Source organism: Moschus berezovskii, chromosome 6 (genome assembly GCF_049115385.1).
Source record: "Moschus berezovskii isolate FMDL1 chromosome 6, NW_MosBer_1.0, whole genome shotgun sequence".
In the NCBI taxonomy this organism is placed as follows: Eukaryota; Metazoa; Chordata; class Mammalia; order Artiodactyla; family Moschidae; genus Moschus; species Moschus berezovskii.
The window spans coordinates 124099482-124117476 of NC_142465.1; the positions used below are offsets into that span (position 1 = coordinate 124099482).

At 64.0% G+C, this 17995-nt stretch overlaps 4 protein-coding genes across 4 annotated transcripts; all 4 read left to right on the plus strand.

Moving 5' to 3' along the window:
- On the plus strand, positions 1–1602 carry LOC129536529 (ubiquitin carboxyl-terminal hydrolase 17-like protein 6). Its single transcript, XM_088836778.1, has one exon. The coding sequence runs from the start codon at positions 1–3 to the stop codon at positions 1600–1602; it is 1602 nt and encodes a 533-aa protein (XP_088692904.1).
- A 2989-nt stretch (positions 1603–4591) lies between these two features.
- On the plus strand, positions 4592–6193 carry LOC129535793 (ubiquitin carboxyl-terminal hydrolase 17-like protein 6). Its single transcript, XM_088836779.1, has one exon. The coding sequence runs from the start codon at positions 4592–4594 to the stop codon at positions 6191–6193; it is 1602 nt and encodes a 533-aa protein (XP_088692905.1).
- A 2986-nt stretch (positions 6194–9179) lies between these two features.
- LOC129535610 (ubiquitin carboxyl-terminal hydrolase 17-like protein 6) lies at positions 9180–10781 on the plus strand. The gene has a single exon (XM_088836780.1). The coding sequence runs from the start codon at positions 9180–9182 to the stop codon at positions 10779–10781; it is 1602 nt and encodes a 533-aa protein (XP_088692906.1).
- A 2985-nt stretch (positions 10782–13766) lies between these two features.
- Positions 13767–15368, plus strand: LOC148777761 (ubiquitin carboxyl-terminal hydrolase 17-like protein 6). The gene has a single exon (XM_088836781.1). It carries the CDS (start codon positions 13767–13769, stop codon positions 15366–15368), a length of 1602 nt encoding a protein of 533 aa, XP_088692907.1.
- The last annotated feature ends 2627 nt before the right edge of the window (positions 15369–17995 follow it).

Consider the following 17995-nt stretch of genomic DNA (forward strand, 5'->3'; position numbering starts at 1 on the left):
ATGGAAACCCTCGTGGGCCTTGTTGGCAGAGACCCGGGGGCTGCTTCTGAGCACGGGGGAGGTGCGGGTCGGTCTCCCTTCCACGCCTTCCCCGGAGGGCAAGGTTGTCGGCCCAGCGCCGCTGGTGCGGATGCCCTTCGGGGACCCTCTGTCCCCGAGGGGCCGTCGCCGGCGGTTGGGGGCCCCCAGCGGGGTGACTTGGCTCCTGGGTCAGCAGGGCCGGCGCCCGGCCAGGAAGTCGCCCTGAGGTGGAGGGGGCCGTGGGGGGTGGGGGCTGGGCTTCAGAACCTGGGGAACACCTGCTACGTGAATGCGGCGCTGCAGTGTCTGAGCCACACGCCGCCCCTGGCCAGCTGGATGGTGTCCCAGCGGCACGCCGCCCTCTGTCCGGCCCGCAGCCCCTGCAGGCTCTGTGCCGTGCGAGCTCACGTGACCCGAGCCCTCCTTCACGCGGGAGAGGTGATCCGGCCCCGCAAGGCCCTGCTGGCGGGCTTCCACAGACACCAGCAGGAAGATGCCCACGAGTTTCTGATGTTCACTCTGAATGCCATGCAGCACGGGTGCTTGAGTGCACCCCAGCCGTCGGGCCACCCCTCCGAGGACACCACCCTCGTCCGTCAGATCTTCGGCGGGACCTGGAGGTCTCAGGTCCAGTGTCTCCGCTGCCTCGGTGTCTCGGACACGTTCGACCCTTATCTGGACATCAGCCTGGATATCTCGGCGGCTGAGAGCGTGGAGCAAGCGCTGAGAGAGCTGGTGAAGCCCGAGAAGCTGGACGCCGAAAATGCCTATGACTGTGGCATTTGTCTCCGGAAGGTGCCTGCCACCAAGAGGTTGACTCTGCACGGCACCTCCCAGGTCCTGGTGCTGGTGCTGAAGCGGTTCACGCAGGTGAACGGGGCCAAAAGGGCTCAGGAGGTGCGCTATCCCCAGTGCCTCGACGTGCAGCCCTACACGTCTGAGCGGAAGGCGGGGCCCCTGGGCTACGTGCTCTATGCCGTGCTGGTGCACTCCGGGTGGAGTTGTGAGCGAGGACACTACTTCTGTTACGTCCGAGCGGGCAACGGCCAGTGGTATAAGATGGACGATGCCAAGGTGACCGCCTGTGACGAGACCGCTGCCCTGAGCCAGAGTGCCTACGTCCTCTTCTACGCCCGGGAGGGTGCGTTGGAAGGGGGCGCTGGGCGAGGGGCAGCGGCCCCCCTCGGGGCAGACCCCACAGACCCCGGGCAGCCTGCAGGAGACGCCAGCGGCAGAGCTCCTGGGTCGGAGGTGTCCCCGGGGGACACAGAGGTCGAAGGGATGAGCTTAGAGCAGTGGAGACGCCTGCAAGAGCACAACCGACCCAAGCCGGCCTTCGACCTCCGGAAGATCCAGTCCGCCCTGCCTGCCGGCGCAGTCGTGATTCACCACTCCAGAGGCGGAGGAGGGAGAAACCGCACGCCCCCCGAACAGGAGCACGACCTGCGCGACCGTCCCGCCACGGACAGCCCGCCTCTGGGGCCGACAAACGTGGGCAACGGCCCTTGTGCCAGCGGGAGGGCCAGAGCGACCAAGGGGAAGAACAAGAAGCCGCGGCCGTCGCTGGGGCTGTGGCGGTAGGCAGGCTCTGCCGCACGTGCGTGCAGGCGCCCACGCACACGCTGTGTGCGGCACGCCCTGAGGGACGCACCCGACAGTTCCCACGAGGATCCAGTTCCTCTCAGCGGCGGCGGCGGCGGCGGCGGCGTTTGTGAGGCAGCCTCCCGGGGCCTCGGTGTTCAGCTTGGGACGTGTTCGTGCCTGAGCGGCTGAGCTCTGGAGCGCTGGCTCTGCGGGGAAGTCGCTGGAGAGGATGGGGGTGCATGACCGGGCCCGAGCCCGGTCCGAGGGCCTTCCCACTTCTGCGGGGGTGGCGGGAGAGTCCTCTCTGGCTGGGGCCCGTGTGGGTTTGCCTCTCTTTCCCCGTCTCCTCTCACTGGCCGCACCGCTGGCCTCTGGTGAGTGAGGGACGCGGCCCGGAGACGCCTGCCAGAACGCTCACAGCCAGCCAGCCAGCCAGCCGAGCACGGAGACGATCTCCGGAGCCCTTCGGGGGGCAGGGAGGAGCGGGTGCAGGTCCGTGAATCGTCTCCTTCCGGCCGGTCAGGCCCTCGGAAACGCCCCACACGTCGCGCAGCGTCCGGGGAGAAGATGGGCAAGCAGTCTTTACGGGTGGCCGTCCTTGGGAGGCCCAGGGCTACTCGGGAAAGGGTGCGGCACGAATGACGCGGGCATCCGTGCGTCACCGGCACAACAGTCATCCGCAGAGACCCCTGGGGCTCCATTTCCGGTGCACGGAGGATGCTGGAGACGCTCCAAGTGCCGAACGGGAGCAGCGACCCACAGTGCCACGGGCGCCCCCCACGGGCGCCACCGGCACCGCCACGCAGGCCAAGGGGAGAAGGGTCACCCGGCGGGTCCCGGAGAAACCTCTCCACCAGCACTGCGCTGGTGCCCGAGCGGAGACACGTCATGCGGCCTTCATTTCCGAAGGCAGAGGTCCTCCGCGCCGCCCTGGGGAAAGACCCAAGCCCGACCAAGACTGGGAGAGCAAGTCAACTGGACTTCCGACCCTGCCCGTCCTGTGTGTCAGTCAGTTGTCTCGTCCAGCTTGGCCCCGGACAAACGCCGCTGGACGCGAGGAGACGCGGCCGGCCTCCAAAGTGTCCGGGGCGGTGGCGACACTGTCCTCCCCTAGCTGCTTTCTCGACTGCCTCATGATCCCGTGACCCGGTGGAGGGGCGCCCGAGCACCCTTACCGGTCACCTCTTGCGTCTCATTTCTTTTTCCTGGCTGTTGGCTTCAAACCCCCAAACCCTCCATCAAACGGCAGCTCGGGGAATTTGCGATTTAGCCTCTCAGACCTCGAGGGACAACTGTGGCTGCTGACTGCGCTGGTCGGCTTGGCGAGGATCGGAGAACGTTCCGATGGCTTGTTTCCCCCGCACGGTTACCTGCACCGCACCAAGCGGAGAGGAAGAAGAATGCCGGGGCAGTCTCTTGCCCCAAGGACACGAGCAAGCGTGCCCTGGACGAGGAAGTGGAGCCACCCGCAGCCCGCCCCCCTCGTCACCACCCGTCTTCCTCCGCCCCAGCGCCTCAAATGGACTTACTGCTTGCCCCATCCACACCCTCTGAAGAAGAAGAAGAGAAAGGAGAAGACTGGCGATTGGAGCGGCGTGGCCGAGGGCATGGGAGGGTGGGGAAATCCGCGCAAAAGAGAGAAAAAGCCCGGCTGATCTGGCTTCTCTGTGCCATGGGAAGGAGGCAAAAGGGCAGCAAGGGTGTGAGCGCTTGGATGATAAGGCACAAAGCCGTAGGGTCCTGGGAGGGGGTGGGGGAGCGGGAGGTGGGAGGGGTGCAATAGGCTGAGGAGGAAAGCGGGGTCAGGGCCGTCCTTTCCTAGTAAGGACCAACGGAATCAACACTTCAGCTGTGGTAAACCCGTGGACTGTGGAACCCACAGAGGCCCGGAAGGCAAGCATAACGTCCAGGACGGGAGAGCAAACAAACACACGTGTCACACACCAAGAAGGAAACCAACAAGTCATCCTCCCCCAGGACGGAAATCTTTTGTTTACCTTGAGTTATAGAGCGTTTGGAGCCCCTGAATTGGAGAGACGACTCTACGAGGCAGCTAGTGTATTTAAAACAGGGAAAGAGAATGAAAGCAACAAAAAGATAATAAAATGAACACAAAACCCAAGAAAAAAGTTTAAAAGAGAAAGGGAAAAACGAAAACAAAAACCACAAAAAAACCCCAAAACCAACCAACCAACCAACCAAAGGAAAAACCCCCGCAAAATGGAAGGAGGAAAAGGAAGCAAAAAAGGCCACGGAGAGAGAAAAGGAGCTGAAGAAAGGAATCCAAAGTTGCAGCAAGCCCATGCCTTTGTAAATGAGCTCGCTTTGGGTCGTGACCCACGGCCCTGAAGGGAGGAAAACGTATGTGCCAGACTCCCGGCGTCTTTCGGTGCCAGGACCCCGAACGCTAGAAGAGTGGCGAGTGAGAAACCATAGAACATGGAGTGGCCCTCACTCGAGAGCCAAGTTGAGGCAAGGGTTTAGTGTTGTCCGAGGAGGGGTTGTCCTCAGGCAGGGGTCTGGGGTGGGGATGACCGGTAAAGGGGAGCGGGCAGGTGGGCGGACAGGTGTGCGTTTCCACAAGTGTGTTAGGATCTGAATGGTGAGCCCACGGAATTCCTCCCCAGCCCGCATCTGTGTGCTGAACTTGGAAGCCCCGCGGCGCATCTCCAGCGGGCAAGGCCGGAAGGAAGGCCAAATGCCCGCGAATAACACTCGCGTCCCGAGCCCTTTGGTCCGGGGGGCCAGGTCGGAAGTGCGTGCGGGGCTTGGTCAGGGGGAATTCCCCGAGAAGAGGGTGGGCGGTGGGATGTGGCGGGAGTGGGAGTGACACGCCCTCGGCCGCCTCAGCCAATGAGGAGCCTGCACGTGCGGGGGCGGGGCGGTGGGACAGCCCCCGAGGGGCCGAGGGGGCGGGGCCCGGGCCCTCTTTCGGAGGCCGGCCGTCGGAGGGAAGGAGGCGTCGTGGTGCAGCTGCAGGTAGGAGATGGAAACCCTCGTGGGCCTTGTTGGCAGAGACCCGGGGGCTGCTTCTGAGCACGGGGGAGGTGCGGGTCGGTCTCCCTTCCACGCCTTCCCCGGAGGGCAAGGTTGTCGGCCCAGCGCCGCTGGTGCGGATGCCCTTCGGGGACCCTCTGTCCCCGAGGGGCCGTCGCCGGCGGTTGGGGGCCCCCAGCGGGGTGACTTGGCTCCTGGGTCAGCAGGGCCGGCGCCCGGCCAGGAAGTCGCCCTGAGGTGGAGGGGGCCGTGGGGGGTGGGGGCTGGGCTTCAGAACCTGGGGAACACCTGCTACGTGAATGCGGCGCTGCAGTGTCTGAGCCACACGCCGCCCCTGGCCAGCTGGATGGTGTCCCAGCGGCACGCCGCCCTCTGTCCGGCCCGCAGCCCCTGCAGGCTCTGTGCCGTGCGAGCTCACGTGACCCGAGCCCTCCTTCACGCGGGAGAGGTGATCCGGCCCCGCAAGGCCCTGCTGGCGGGCTTCCACAGACACCAGCAGGAAGATGCCCACGAGTTTCTGATGTTCACTCTGAATGCCATGCAGCACGGGTGCTTGAGTGCACCCCAGCCGTCGGGCCACCCCTCCGAGGACACCACCCTCGTCCGTCAGATCTTCGGCGGGACCTGGAGGTCTCAGGTCCAGTGTCTCCGCTGCCTCGGTGTCTCGGACACGTTCGACCCTTATCTGGACATCAGCCTGGATATCTCGGCGGCTGAGAGCGTGGAGCAAGCGCTGAGAGAGCTGGTGAAGCCCGAGAAGCTGGACGCCGAAAATGCCTATGACTGTGGCATTTGTCTCCGGAAGGTGCCTGCCACCAAGAGGTTGACTCTGCACGGCACCTCCCAGGTCCTGGTGCTGGTGCTGAAGCGGTTCACGCAGGTGAACGGGGCCAAAAGGGCTCAGGAGGTGCGCTATCCCCAGTGCCTCGACGTGCAGCCCTACACGTCTGAGCGGAAGGCGGGGCCCCTGGGCTACGTGCTCTATGCCGTGCTGGTGCACTCCGGGTGGAGTTGTGAGCGAGGACACTACTTCTGTTACGTCCGAGCGGGCAACGGCCAGTGGTATAAGATGGACGATGCCAAGGTGACCGCCTGTGACGAGACCGCTGCCCTGAGCCAGAGTGCCTACGTCCTCTTCTACGCCCGGGAGGGTGCGTTGGAAGGGGGCGCTGGGCGAGGGGCAGCGGCCCCCCTCGGGGCAGACCCCACAGACCCCGGGCAGCCTGCAGGAGACGCCAGCGGCAGAGCTCCTGGGTCGGAGGTGTCCCCGGGGGACACAGAGGTCGAAGGGATGAGCTTAGAGCAGTGGAGACGCCTGCAAGAACACAACCGACCCAAGCCGGCCTTCGACCTCCGGAAGATCCAGTCCGCCCTGCCTGCCGGCGCAGTCGTGATTCACCACTCCAGAGGCGGAGGAGGGAGAAACCGCACGCCCCCCGAACAGGAGCACGACCTGCGCGACCGTCCCGCCACGGACAGCCCGCCTCTGGGGCCGACAAACGTGGGCAACGGCCCTTGTGCCAGCGGGAGGGCCAGAGCGACCAAGGGGAAGAACAAGAAGCCGCGGCCGTCGCTGGGGCTGTGGCGGTAGGCAGGCTCTGCCGCACGTGCGTGCAGGCGCCCACGCACACGCTGTGTGCGGCACGCCCTGAGGGACGCACCCGACAGTTCCCACGAGGATCCAGTTCCTCTCAGCGGCGGCGGCGGCGGCGGCGTTTGTGAGGCAGCCTCCCGGGGCCTCGGTGTTCAGCTTGGGACGTGTTCGTGCCTGAGCGGCTGAGCTCTGGAGCGCTGGCTCTGCGGGGAAGTCGCTGGAGAGGATGGGGGTGCATGACCGGGCCCGAGCCCGGTCCGAGGGCCTTCCCACTTCTGCGGGGGTGGCGGGAGAGTCCTCTCTGGCTGGGGCCTGTGTGGGTTTGCCTCTCTTTCCCCGTCTCCTCTCACTGGCCGCACCGCTGGCCTCTGGTGAGTGAGGGACGCGGCCCGGAGACGCCTGCCAGAACGCTCACAGCCAGCCAGCCAGCCAGCCGAGCACGGAGACGATCTCCGGAGCCCTTCGGGGGGCAGGGAGGAGCGGGTGCAGGTCCGTGAATCGTCTCCTTCCGGCCGGTCAGGCCCTCGGAAACGCCCCACACGTCGCGCAGCGTCCGGGGAGAAGATGGGCAAGCAGTCTTTACGGGTGGCCGTCCTTGGGAGGCCCAGGGCTACTCGGGAAAGGGTGCGGCACGAATGACGCGGGCATCCGTGCGTCACCGGCACAACAGTCATCCGCAGAGACCCCTGGGGCTCCATTTCCGGTGCACGGAGGATGCTGGAGACGCTCCAAGTGCCGAACGGGAGCAGCGACCCACAGTGCCACGGGCGCCCCCCACGGGCGCCACCGGCACCGCCACGCAGGCCAAGGGGAGAAGGGTCACCCGGCGGGTCCCGGAGAAACCTCTCCACCAGCACTGCGCTGGTGCCCGAGCGGAGACACGTCATGCGGCCTTCATTTCCGAAGGCAGAGGTCCTCCGCGCCGCCCTGGGGAAAGACCCAAGCCCGACCAAGACTGGGAGAGCAAGTCAACTGGACTTCCGACCCTGCCCGTCCTGTGTGTCAGTCAGTTGTCTCGTCCAGCTTGGCCCCGGACAAACGCCGCTGGACGCGAGGAGACGCGGCCGGCCTCCAAAGTGTCCGGGGCGGTGGCGACACTGTCCTCCCCTAGCTGCTTTCTCGACTGCCTCATGATCCCGTGACCCGGTGGAGGGGCGCCCGAGCACCCTTACCGGTCACCTCTTGCGTCTCATTTCTTTTTCCTGGCTGTTGGCTTCAAACCCCCAAACCCTCCATCAAACGGCAGCTCGGGGAATTTGCGATTTAGCCTCTCAGACCTCGAGGGACAACTGTGGCTGCTGACTGCGCTGGTCGGCTTGGCGAGGATCGGAGAACGTTCCGATGGCTTGTTTCCCCCGCACGGTTACCTGCACCGCACCAAGCGGAGAGGAAGAAGAATGCCGGGGCAGTCTCTTGCCCCAAGGACACGAGCAAGCGTGCCCTGGACGAGGAAGTGGAGCCACCCGCAGCCCGCCCCCCTCGTCACCACCCGTCTTCCTCCGCCCCAGCGCCTCAAATGGACTTACTGCTTGCCCCATCCACACCCTCTGAAGAAGAAGAAGAGAAAGGAGAAGACTGGCGATTGGAGCGGCGTGGCCGAGGGCATGGGAGGGTGGGGAAATCCGCGCAAAAGAGAGAAAAAGCCCGGCTGATCTGGCTTCTCTGTGCCATGGGAAGGAGGCAAAAGGGCAGCAAGGGTGTGAGCGCTTGGATGATAAGGCACAAAGCCGTAGGGTCCTGGGAGGGGGTGGGGGAGCGGGAGGTGGGAGGGGTGCAATAGGCTGAGGAGGAAAGCGGGGTCAGGGCCGTCCTTTCCTAGTAAGGACCAACGGAATCAACACTTCAGCTGTGGTAAACCCGTGGACTGTGGAACCCACAGAGGCCCGGAAGGCAAGCATAACGTCCAGGACGGGAGAGCAAACAAACACACGTGTCACACACCAAGAAGGAAACCAACAAGTCATCCTCCCCCAGGACGGAAATCTTTTGTTTACCTTGAGTTATAGAGCGTTTGGAGCCCCTGAATTGGAGAGACGACTCTACGAGGCAGCTAGTGTATTTAAAACAGGGAAAGAGAATGAAAGCAACAAAAAGATAATAAAATGAACACAAAACCCAAGAAAAAAGTTTAAAAGAGAAAGGGAAAAACGAAAACAAAAACCACAAAAAAACCCCAAAACCAACCAACCAACCAACCAAAGGAAAAACCCCCGCAAAATGGAAGGAGGAAAAGGAAGCAAAAAAGGCCACGGAGAGAGAAAAGGAGCTGAAGAAAGGAATCCAAAGTTGCAGCAAGCCCATGCCTTTGTAAATGAGCTCGCTTTGGGTCGTGACCCACGGCCCTGAAGGGAGGAAAACGTATGTGCCAGACTCCCGGCGTCTTTCGGTGCCAGGACCCCGAACGCTAGAAGAGTGGCGAGTGAGAAACCATAGAACATGGAGTGGCCCTCACTCGAGAGCCAAGTTGAGGCAAGGGTTTAGTGTTGTCCGAGGAGGGGTTGTCCTCAGGCAGGGGTCTGGGGTGGGGATGACCGGTAAAGGGGAGCGGGCAGGTGGGCGGACAGGTGTGCGTTTCCACAAGTGTGTTAGGATCTGAATGGTGAGCCCACGGAATTCCTCCCCAGCCCGCATCTGTGTGCTGAACTTGGAAGCCCCGCGGCGCATCTCCAGCGGGCAAGGCCGGAAGGAAGGCCAAATGCCCGCGAATAACACTCGCGTCCCGAGCCCTTTGGTCCGGGGGGCCAGGTCGGAAGTGCGTGCGGGGCTTGGTCAGGGGGAATTCCCCGAGAAGAGGGTGGGCGGTGGGATGTGGCGGGAGTGGGAGTGACACGCCCTCGGCCGCCTCAGCCAATGAGGAGCCTGCACGTGCGGGGGCGGGGCGGTGGGACAGCCCCCGAGGGGCCGAGGGGGCGGGGCCCGGGCCCTCTTTCGGAGGCCGGCCGTCGGAGGGAAGGAGGCGTCGTGGTGCAGCTGCAGGTAGGAGATGGAAACCCTCGTGGGCCTTGTTGGCAGAGACCCGGGGGCTGCTTCTGAGCACGGGGGAGGTGCGGGTCGGTCTCCCTTCCACGCCTTCCCCGGAGGGCAAGGTTGTCGGCCCAGCGCCGCTGGTGCGGATGCCCTTCGGGGACCCTCTGTCCCCGAGGGGCCGTCGCCGGCGGTTGGGGGCCCCCAGCGGGGTGACTTGGCTCCTGGGTCAGCAGGGCCGGCGCCCGGCCAGGAAGTCGCCCTGAGGTGGAGGGGGCCGTGGGGGGTGGGGGCTGGGCTTCAGAACCTGGGGAACACCTGCTACGTGAATGCGGCGCTGCAGTGTCTGAGCCACACGCCGCCCCTGGCCAGCTGGATGGTGTCCCAGCGGCACGCCGCCCTCTGTCCGGCCCGCAGCCCCTGCAGGCTCTGTGCCGTGCGAGCTCACGTGACCCGAGCCCTCCTTCACGCGGGAGAGGTGATCCGGCCCCGCAAGGCCCTGCTGGCGGGCTTCCACAGACACCAGCAGGAAGATGCCCACGAGTTTCTGATGTTCACTCTGAATGCCATGCAGCACGGGTGCTTGAGTGCACCCCAGCCGTCGGGCCACCCCTCCGAGGACACCACCCTCGTCCGTCAGATCTTCGGCGGGACCTGGAGGTCTCAGGTCCAGTGTCTCCGCTGCCTCGGTGTCTCGGACACGTTCGACCCTTATCTGGACATCAGCCTGGATATCTCGGCGGCTGAGAGCGTGGAGCAAGCGCTGAGAGAGCTGGTGAAGCCCGAGAAGCTGGACGCCGAAAATGCCTATGACTGTGGCATTTGTCTCCGGAAGGTGCCTGCCACCAAGAGGTTGACTCTGCACGGCACCTCCCAGGTCCTGGTGCTGGTGCTGAAGCGGTTCACGCAGGTGAACGGGGCCAAAAGGGCTCAGGAGGTGCGCTATCCCCAGTGCCTCGACGTGCAGCCCTACACGTCTGAGCGGAAGGCGGGGCCCCTGGGCTACGTGCTCTATGCCGTGCTGGTGCACTCCGGGTGGAGTTGTGAGCGAGGACACTACTTCTGTTACGTCCGAGCGGGCAACGGCCAGTGGTATAAGATGGACGATGCCAAGGTGACCGCCTGTGACGAGACCGCTGCCCTGAGCCAGAGTGCCTACGTCCTCTTCTACGCCCGGGAGGGTGCGTTGGAAGGGGGCGCTGGGCGAGGGGCAGCGGCCCCCCTCGGGGCAGACCCCACAGACCCCGGGCAGCCTGCAGGAGACGCCAGCGGCAGAGCTCCTGGGTCGGAGGTGTCCCCGGGGGACACAGAGGTCGAAGGGATGAGCTTAGAGCAGTGGAGACGCCTGCAAGAACACAACCGACCCAAGCCGGCCTTCGACCTCCGGAAGATCCAGTCCGCCCTGCCTGCCGGCGCAGTCGTGATTCACCACTCCAGAGGCGGAGGAGGGAGAAACCGCACGCCCCCCGAACAGGAGCACGACCTGCGCGACCGTCCCGCCACGGACAGCCCGCCTCTGGGGCCGACAAACGTGGGCAACGGCCCTTGTGCCAGCGGGAGGGCCAGAGCGACCAAGGGGAAGAACAAGAAGCCGCGGCCGTCGCTGGGGCTGTGGCGGTAGGCAGGCTCTGCCGCACGTGCGTGCAGGCGCCCACGCACACGCTGTGTGCGGCACGCCCTGAGGGACGCACCCGACAGTTCCCACGAGGATCCAGTTCCTCTCAGCGGCGGCGGCGGCGGCGGCGTTTGTGAGGCAGCCTCCCGGGGCCTCGGTGTTCAGCTTGGGACGTGTTCGTGCCTGAGCGGCTGAGCTCTGGAGCGCTGGCTCTGCGGGGAAGTCGCTGGAGAGGATGGGGGTGCATGACCGGGCCCGAGCCCGGTCCGAGGGCCTTCCCACTTCTGCGGGGGTGGCGGGAGAGTCCTCTCTGGCTGGGGCCTGTGTGGGTTTGCCTCTCTTTCCCCGTCTCCTCTCACTGGCCGCACCGCTGGCCTCTGGTGAGTGAGGGACGCGGCCCGGAGACGCCTGCCAGAACGCTCACAGCCAGCCAGCCAGCCAGCCGAGCACGGAGACGATCTCCGGAGCCCTTCGGGGGGCAGGGAGGAGCGGGTGCAGGTCCGTGAATCGTCTCCTTCCGGCCGGTCAGGCCCTCGGAAACGCCCCACACGTCGCGCAGCGTCCGGGGAGAAGATGGGCAAGCAGTCTTTACGGGTGGCCGTCCTTGGGAGGCCCAGGGCTACTCGGGAAAGGGTGCGGCACGAATGACGCGGGCATCCGTGCGTCACCGGCACAACAGTCATCCGCAGAGACCCCTGGGGCTCCATTTCCGGTGCACGGAGGATGCTGGAGACGCTCCAAGTGCCGAACGGGAGCAGCGACCCACAGTGCCACGGGCGCCCCCCACGGGCGCCACCGGCACCGCCACGCAGGCCAAGGGGAGAAGGGTCACCCGGCGGGTCCCGGAGAAACCTCTCCACCAGCACTGCGCTGGTGCCCGAGCGGAGACACGTCATGCGGCCTTCATTTCCGAAGGCAGAGGTCCTCCGCGCCGCCCTGGGGAAAGACCCAAGCCCGACCAAGACTGGGAGAGCAAGTCAACTGGACTTCCGACCCTGCCCGTCCTGTGTGTCAGTCAGTTGTCTCGTCCAGCTTGGCCCCGGACAAACGCCGCTGGACGCGAGGAGACGCGGCCGGCCTCCAAAGTGTCCGGGGCGGTGGCGACACTGTCCTCCCCTAGCTGCTTTCTCGACTGCCTCATGATCCCGTGACCCGGTGGAGGGGCGCCCGAGCACCCTTACCGGTCACCTCTTGCGTCTCATTTCTTTTTCCTGGCTGTTGGCTTCAAACCCCCAAACCCTCCATCAAACGGCAGCTCGGGGAATTTGCGATTTAGCCTCTCAGACCTCGAGGGACAACTGTGGCTGCTGACTGCGCTGGTCGGCTTGGCGAGGATCGGAGAACGTTCCGATGGCTTGTTTCCCCCGCACGGTTACCTGCACCGCACCAAGCGGAGAGGAAGAAGAATGCCGGGGCAGTCTCTTGCCCCAAGGACACGAGCAAGCGTGCCCTGGACGAGGAAGTGGAGCCACCCGCAGCCCGCCCCCCTCGTCACCACCCGTCTTCCTCCGCCCCAGCGCCTCAAATGGACTTACTGCTTGCCCCATCCACACCCTCTGAAGAAGAAGAAGAGAAAGGAGAAGACTGGCGATTGGAGCGGCGTGGCCGAGGGCATGGGAGGGTGGGGAAATCCGCGCAAAAGAGAGAAAAAGCCCGGCTGATCTGGCTTCTCTGTGCCATGGGAAGGAGGCAAAAGGGCAGCAAGGGTGTGAGCGCTTGGATGATAAGGCACAAAGCCGTAGGGTCCTGGGAGGGGGTGGGGGAGCGGGAGGTGGGAGGGGTGCAATAGGCTGAGGAGGAAAGCGGGGTCAGGGCCGTCCTTTCCTAGTAAGGACCAACGGAATCAACACTTCAGCTGTGGTAAACCCGTGGACTGTGGAACCCACAGAGGCCCGGAAGGCAAGCATAACGTCCAGGACGGGAGAGCAAACAAACACACGTGTCACACACCAAGAAGGAAACCAACAAGTCATCCTCCCCCAGGACGGAAATCTTTTGTTTACCTTGAGTTATAGAGCGTTTGGAGCCCCTGAATTGGAGAGACGACTCTACGAGGCAGCTAGTGTATTTAAAACAGGGAAAGAGAATGAAAGCAACAAAAAGATAATAAAATGAACACAAAACCCAAGAAAAAAGTTTAAAAGAGAAAGGGAAAAACGAAAACAAAAACCACAAAAAACCCCAAAACCAACCAACCAACCAACCAAAGGAAAAACCCCCGCAAAATGGAAGGAGGAAAAGGAAGCAAAAAAGGCCACGGAGAGAGAAAAGGAGCTGAAGAAAGGAATCCAAAGTTGCAGCAAGCCCATGCCTTTGTAAATGAGCTCGCTTTGGGTCGTGACCCACGGCCCTGAAGGGAGGAAAACGTATGTGCCAGACTCCCGGCGTCTTTCGGTGCCAGGACCCCGAACGCTAGAAGAGTGGCGAGTGAGAAACCATAGAACATGGAGTGGCCCTCACTCGAGAGCCAAGTTGAGGCAAGGGTTTAGTGTTGTCCGGGGAGGGGTTGTCCTCAGGCAGGGGTCTGGGGTGGGGATGACCGGTAAAGGGGAGCGGGCAGGTGGGCGGACAGGTGTGCGTTTCCACAAGTGTGTTAGGATCTGAATGGTGAGCCCACGGAATTCCTCCCCAGCCCGCATCTGTGTGCTGAACTTGGAAGCCCCGCGGCGCATCTCCAGCGGGCAAGGCCGGAAGGAAGGCCAAATGCCCGCGAATAACACTCGCGTCCCGAGCCCTTTGGTCCGGGGGGCCAGGTCGGAAGTGCGTGCGGGGCTTGGTCAGGGGGAATTCCCCGAGAAGAGGGTGGGCGGTGGGATGTGGCGGGAGTGGGAGTGACACGCCCTCGGCCGCCTCAGCCAATGAGGAGCCTGCACGTGCGGGGGCGGGGCGGTGGGACAGCCCCCGAGGGGCCGAGGGGGCGGGGCCCGGGCCCTCTTTCGGAGGCCGGCCGTCGGAGGGAAGGAGGCGTCGTGGTGCAGCTGCAGGTAGGAGATGGAAACCCTCGTGGGCCTTGTTGGCAGAGACCCGGGGGCTGCTTCTGAGCACGGGGGAGGTGCGGGTCGGTCTCCCTTCCACGCCTTCCCCGGAGGGCAAGGTTGTCGGCCCAGCGCCGCTGGTGCGGATGCCCTTCGGGGACCCTCTGTCCCCGAGGGGCCGTCGCCGGCGGTTGGGGGCCCCCAGCGGGGTGACTTGGCTCCTGGGTCAGCAGGGCCGGCGCCCGGCCAGGAAGTCGCCCTGAGGTGGAGGGGGCCGTGGGGGGTGGGGGCTGGGCTTCAGAACCTGGGGAACACCTGCTACGTGAATGCGGCGCTGCAGTGTCTGAGCCACACGCCGCCCCTGGCCAGCTGGATGGTGTCCCAGCGGCACGCCGCCCTCTGTCCGGCCCGCAGCCCCTGCAGGCTCTGTGCCGTGCGAGCTCACGTGACCCGAGCCCTCCTTCACGCGGGAGAGGTGATCCGGCCCCGCAAGGCCCTGCTGGCGGGCTTCCACAGACACCAGCAGGAAGATGCCCACGAGTTTCTGATGTTCACTCTGAATGCCATGCAGCACGGGTGCTTGAGTGCACCCCAGCCGTCGGGCCACCCCTCCGAGGACACCACCCTCGTCCGTCAGATCTTCGGCGGGACCTGGAGGTCTCAGGTCCAGTGTCTCCGCTGCCTCGGTGTCTCGGACACGTTCGACCCTTATCTGGACATCAGCCTGGATATCTCGGCGGCTGAGAGCGTGGAGCAAGCGCTGAGAGAGCTGGTGAAGCCCGAGAAGCTGGACGCGGAAAATGCCTATGACTGTGGCATTTGTCTCCGGAAGGTGCCTGCCACCAAGAGGTTGACTCTGCACGGCACCTCCCAGGTCCTGGTGCTGGTGCTGAAGCGGTTCACGCAGGTGAACGGGGCCAAAAGGGCTCAGGAGGTGCGCTATCCCCAGTGCCTCGACGTGCAGCCCTACACATCTGAGCGGAAGGCGGGGCCCCTGGGCTACGTGCTCTATGCCGTGCTGGTGCACTCCGGGTGGAGTTGTGAGCGAGGACACTACTTCTGTTACGTCCGAGCGGGCAACGGCCAGTGGTATAAGATGGACGATGCCAAGGTGACCGCCTGTGACGAGACCGCTGCCCTGAGCCAGAGTGCCTACGTCCTCTTCTACGCCCGGGAGGGTGCGTTGGAAGGGGGCGCTGGGCGAGGGGCAGCGGCCCCCCTCGGGGCAGACCCCACAGACCCCGGGCAGCCTGCAGGAGACGCCAGCGGCAGAGCTCCTGGGTCGGAGGTGTCCCCGGGGGACACAGAGGTCGAAGGGATGAGCTTAGAGCAGTGGAGACGCCTGCAAGAACACAACCGACCCAAGCCGGCCTTCGACCTCCGGAAGATCCAGTCCGCCCTGCCTGCCGGCGCAGTCGTGATTCACCACTCCAGAGGCGGAGGAGGGAGAAACCGCACGCCCCCCGAACAGGAGCACGACCTGCGCGACCGTCCCGCCACGGACAGCCCGCCTCTGGGGCCGACAAACGTGGGCAACGGCCCTTGTGCCAGCGGGAGGGCCAGAGCGACCAAGGGGAAGAACAAGAAGCCGCGGCCGTCGCTGGGGCTGTGGCGGTAGGCAGGCTCTGCCGCACGTGCGTGCAGGCGCCCACGCACACGCTGTGTGCGGCACGCCCTGAGGGACGCACCCGACAGTTCCCACGAGGATCCAGTTCCTCTCAGCGGCGGCGGCGGCGGCGGCGTTTGTGAGGCAGCCTCCCGGGGCCTCGGTGTTCAGCTTGGGACGTGTTCGTGCCTGAGCGGCTGAGCTCTGGAGCGCTGGCTCTGCGGGGAAGTCGCTGGAGAGGATGGGGGTGCATGACCGGGCCCGAGCCCGGTCCGAGGGCCTTCCCACTTCTGCGGGGGTGGCGGGAGAGTCCTCTCTGGCTGGGGCCTGTGTGGGTTTGCCTCTCTTTCCCCGTCTCCTCTCACTGGCCGCACCGCTGGCCTCTGGTGAGTGAGGGACGCGGCCCGGAGACGCCTGCCAGAACGCTCACAGCCAGCCAGCCAGCCAGCCGAGCACGGAGACGATCTCCGGAGCCCTTCGGGGGGCAGGGAGGAGCGGGTGCAGGTCCGTGAATCGTCTCCTTCCGGCCGGTCAGGCCCTCGGAAACGCCCCACACGTCGCGCAGCGTCCGGGGAGAAGATGGGCAAGCAGTCTTTACGGGTGGCCGTCCTTGGGAGGCCCAGGGCTACTCGGGAAAGGGTGCGGCACGAATGACGCGGGCATCCGTGCGTCACCGGCACAACAGTCATCCGCAGAGACCCCTGGGGCTCCATTTCCGGTGCACGGAGGATGCTGGAGACGCTCCAAGTGCCGAACGGGAGCAGCGACCCACAGTGCCACGGGCGCCCCCCACGGGCGCCACCGGCACCGCCACGCAGGCCAAGGGGAGAAGGGTCACCCGGCGGGTCCCGGAGAAACCTCTCCACCAGCACTGCGCTGGTGCCCGAGCGGAGACACGTCATGCGGCCTTCATTTCCGAAGGCAGAGGTCCTCCGCGCCGCCCTGGGGAAAGACCCAAGCCCGACCAAGACTGGGAGAGCAAGTCAACTGGACTTCCGACCCTGCCCGTCCTGTGTGTCAGTCAGTTGTCTCGTCCAGCTTGGCCCCGGACAAACGCCGCTGGACGCGAGGAGACGCGGCCGGCCTCCAAAGTGTCCGGGGCGGTGGCGACACTGTCCTCCCCTAGCTGCTTTCTCGACTGCCTCATGATCCCGTGACCCGGTGGAGGGGCGCCCGAGCACCCTTACCGGTCACCTCTTGCGTCTCATTTCTTTTTCCTGGCTGTTGGCTTCAAACCCCCAAACCCTCCATCAAACGGCAGCTCGGGGAATTTGCGATTTAGCCTCTCAGACCTCGAGGGACAACTGTGGCTGCTGACTGCGCTGGTCGGCTTGGCGAGGATCGGAGAACGTTCCGATGGCTTGTTTCCCCCGCACGGTTACCTGCACCGCACCAAGCGGAGAGGAAGAAGAATGCCGGGGCAGTCTCTTGCCCCAAGGACACGAGCAAGCGTGCCCTGGACGAGGAAGTGGAGCCACCCGCAGCCCGCCCCCCTCGTCACCACCCGTCTTCCTCCGCCCCAGCGCCTCAAATGGACTTACTGCTTGCCCCATCCACACCCTCTGAAGAAGAAGAAGAGAAAGGAGAAGACTGGCGATTGGAGCGGCGTGGCCGAGGGCATGGGAGGGTGGGGAAATCCGCGCAAAAGAGAGAAAAAGCCCGGCTGATCTGGCTTCTCTGTGCCATGGGAAGGAGGCAAAAGGGCAGCAAGGGTGTGAGCGCTTGGATGATAAGGCACAAAGCCGTAGGGTCCTGGGAGGGGGTGGGGGAGCGGGAGGTGGGAGGGGTGCAATAGGCTGAGGAGGAAAGCGGGGTCAGGGCCGTCCTTTCCTAGTAAGGACCAACGGAATCAACACTTCAGCTGTGGTAAACCCGTGGACTGTGGAACCCACAGAGGCCCGGAAGGCAAGCATAACGTCCAGGACGGGAGAGCAAACAAACACACGTGTCACACACCAAGAAGGAAACCAACAAGTCATCCTCCCCCAGGACGGAAATCTTTTGTTTACCTTGAGTTATAGAGCGTTTGGAGCCCCTGAATTGGAGAGACGACTCTACGAGGCAGCTAGTGTATTTAAAACAGGGAAAGAGAATGAAAGCAACAAAAAGATAATAAAATGAACACAAAACCCAAGAAAAAAGTTTAAAAGAGAAAGGGAAAAACGAAAACAAAAACCACAAAAAAACCCCAAAACCAACCAACCAACCAACCAAAGGAAAAACCCCCGCAAAATGGAAGGAGGAAAAGGAAGCAAAAAAGGCCACGGAGAGAGAAAAGGAGCTGAAGAAAGGAATCCAAAGTTGCAGCAAGCCCATGCCTTTGTAAATGAGCTCGCTTTGGGTCGTGACCCACGGCCCTGAAGGGAGGAAAACGTATGTGCCAGACTCCCGGCGTCTTTCGGTGCCAGGACCCCGAACGCTAGAAGAGTGGCGAGTGAGAAACCATAGAACATGGAGTGGCCCTCACTCGAGAGCCAAGTTGAGGCAAGGGTTTAGTGTTGTCCGAGGAGGGGTTGTCCTCAGGCAGGGGTCTGGGGTGGGGATGACCGGTAAAGGGGAGCGGGCAGGTGGGCGGACAGGTGTGCGTTTCCACAAGTGTGTTAGGATCTGAATGGTGAGCCCACGGAATTCCTCCCCAG

Bases quoted from the DNA above. Each gene is read 5' to 3' on its own strand.
- LOC148777761 (XM_088836781.1), top strand. From the start codon at position 13,767: ATGGAAACCCTCGTGGGCCTTGTTGGCAGAGACCCGGGGGCTGCTTCT.
- LOC129535793 (XM_088836779.1), top strand. From the start codon at position 4,592: ATGGAAACCCTCGTGGGCCTTGTTGGCAGAGACCCGGGGGCTGCTTCT.
- LOC129536529 (XM_088836778.1), top strand. From the start codon at position 1: ATGGAAACCCTCGTGGGCCTTGTTGGCAGAGACCCGGGGGCTGCTTCT.
- LOC129535610 (XM_088836780.1), top strand. From the start codon at position 9,180: ATGGAAACCCTCGTGGGCCTTGTTGGCAGAGACCCGGGGGCTGCTTCT.